This window comes from Otolemur garnettii, unplaced genomic scaffold (assembly GCF_000181295.1).
Source record: "Otolemur garnettii isolate 467f Iridium unplaced genomic scaffold, OtoGar3 scaffold00151, whole genome shotgun sequence".
Taxonomy (NCBI): Eukaryota; Metazoa; Chordata; class Mammalia; order Primates; family Galagidae; genus Otolemur; species Otolemur garnettii.
Window position 1 is genome coordinate 2,435,593 of NW_003852546.1, and position 1,250 is coordinate 2,436,842.

At 65.5% G+C, this 1,250-nt stretch overlaps 1 protein-coding gene across 1 annotated transcript in view; it reads right to left on the reverse strand.

Moving 5' to 3' along the window:
* Positions 1–1,249, reverse strand: part of CMTM3 (CKLF like MARVEL transmembrane domain containing 3) — a gene marked incomplete at its 5' end in the record, with an annotated part of 9,613 nt that extends 8,364 nt beyond the window's left edge. The window contains one exon of the mRNA XM_003799447.3: positions 1,163–1,249. Within this exon, the coding sequence (XP_003799495.1) occupies positions 1,163–1,249 (87 nt within the window). The remainder of the gene's footprint in view (positions 1–1,162) is intronic.
* Between the last annotated feature and the right edge of the window lies 1 nt (position 1,250).

The window sequence follows — 1,250 nt, forward strand, 5'->3', positions numbered from 1 at the left end:
CTCCCTGGGAATGTGGGTTCTGAGTACAGCCCCTGGGGCGTCTCATTTGGGAGCTGAACAAGTGCTGGGCTGGTTAACTCTGGCCTGACAACAGAAGACAGCGTAGGAACCACAGCTGCTATCTGCCTTAGGCCACAAGGGATAGACTCTGGGAGAGAATCTTCCTTCCTCCACCCTCCATCTAGTTTTCACTCGGTCCCTCGCCTGAGCCATCTGTCAAATCCCCTAAGTGCTGGGCACCTCAGTTCTCTCACTTGCCAAGGGGAGTAGGAACAGGCACCACCCAGTTGCTCCGACCTAAGCAACAAGTGGCCACCGGGATGTACTGCTCCCTCATCTCACCACCTCTCTCTCTCTCCCGCATCCCTGGAGGCTCAGGCCAGTCCCCACCCCACAAGCGGACCGCACGGACCCCAGTTGCGGGAGTTTTTAGAGGATCAGGAGAACAAAGGCGGCCGGTGGGGGAGAGCAGGAAGGAGGAAGGAGCTCAGCGGGGGCGGGGCGGCTGGACCCCGGAGAGGGAGGGAAGGAGCGCGGTGAAGTCACCCCGCGCGGGCTACCCGCGTCCCGAACTCTGAGGACCGGCCTCACCTATTCCCGTGGGCTCCTTCCACTCTACACGGTCCCCCACCCCGGCCTTCCACCCTATAAGCGTTGCAGCCTCCGCCCCGCAGCTCTAGGCCGGCCCGGGCCCAGCCCGCGCGGAGAAAAGCAGAGCCTCCCCCCGCGACCCGGGGTTCCCGGATTCTTCCCGTGCCCAGCCTAGGGGCGGCGACAGGGTTGGCTGAGCGAGGCCAAGAGCCCGCGATGGAGGACAGAAGATGTCAGGGCGTAGCTGTCGCGCGGGCCCAGAGAGGGTGACGGTGCCCCAGGTCACACAGCGCCCAGTTGGGGCCACTCGCTCCCCGCATCCTGAAACTTTCACCTTTGGATTTGCGGGTTAAAAAACCCGGGAAGGCCTGGGTTCGGGGCCCGCCCGCCTTCGACTAGCTCTCTGAAACTCGGGGACGCTGCCCAACCTCGCGGGGCGCTCAAGAGGAGTCAGCCGAGAAAGCTCCAAGATGGGGCTTCAGAGCGCGACATCCGCCCCCGGGTCCCCTCAACGTCAACCTCCGAACTGGGAGGCGCAGCGAGGCCGCCCCCACGGTCCCCGCGCACTCACCGACTCCGCCAGCAGGAGGCGGCCTTTGAGCGAGCAGAGGAAGGCGCGCGCCGGCAGCAGGGCGCGGAGTCCGGGGACCGCCGGGCCC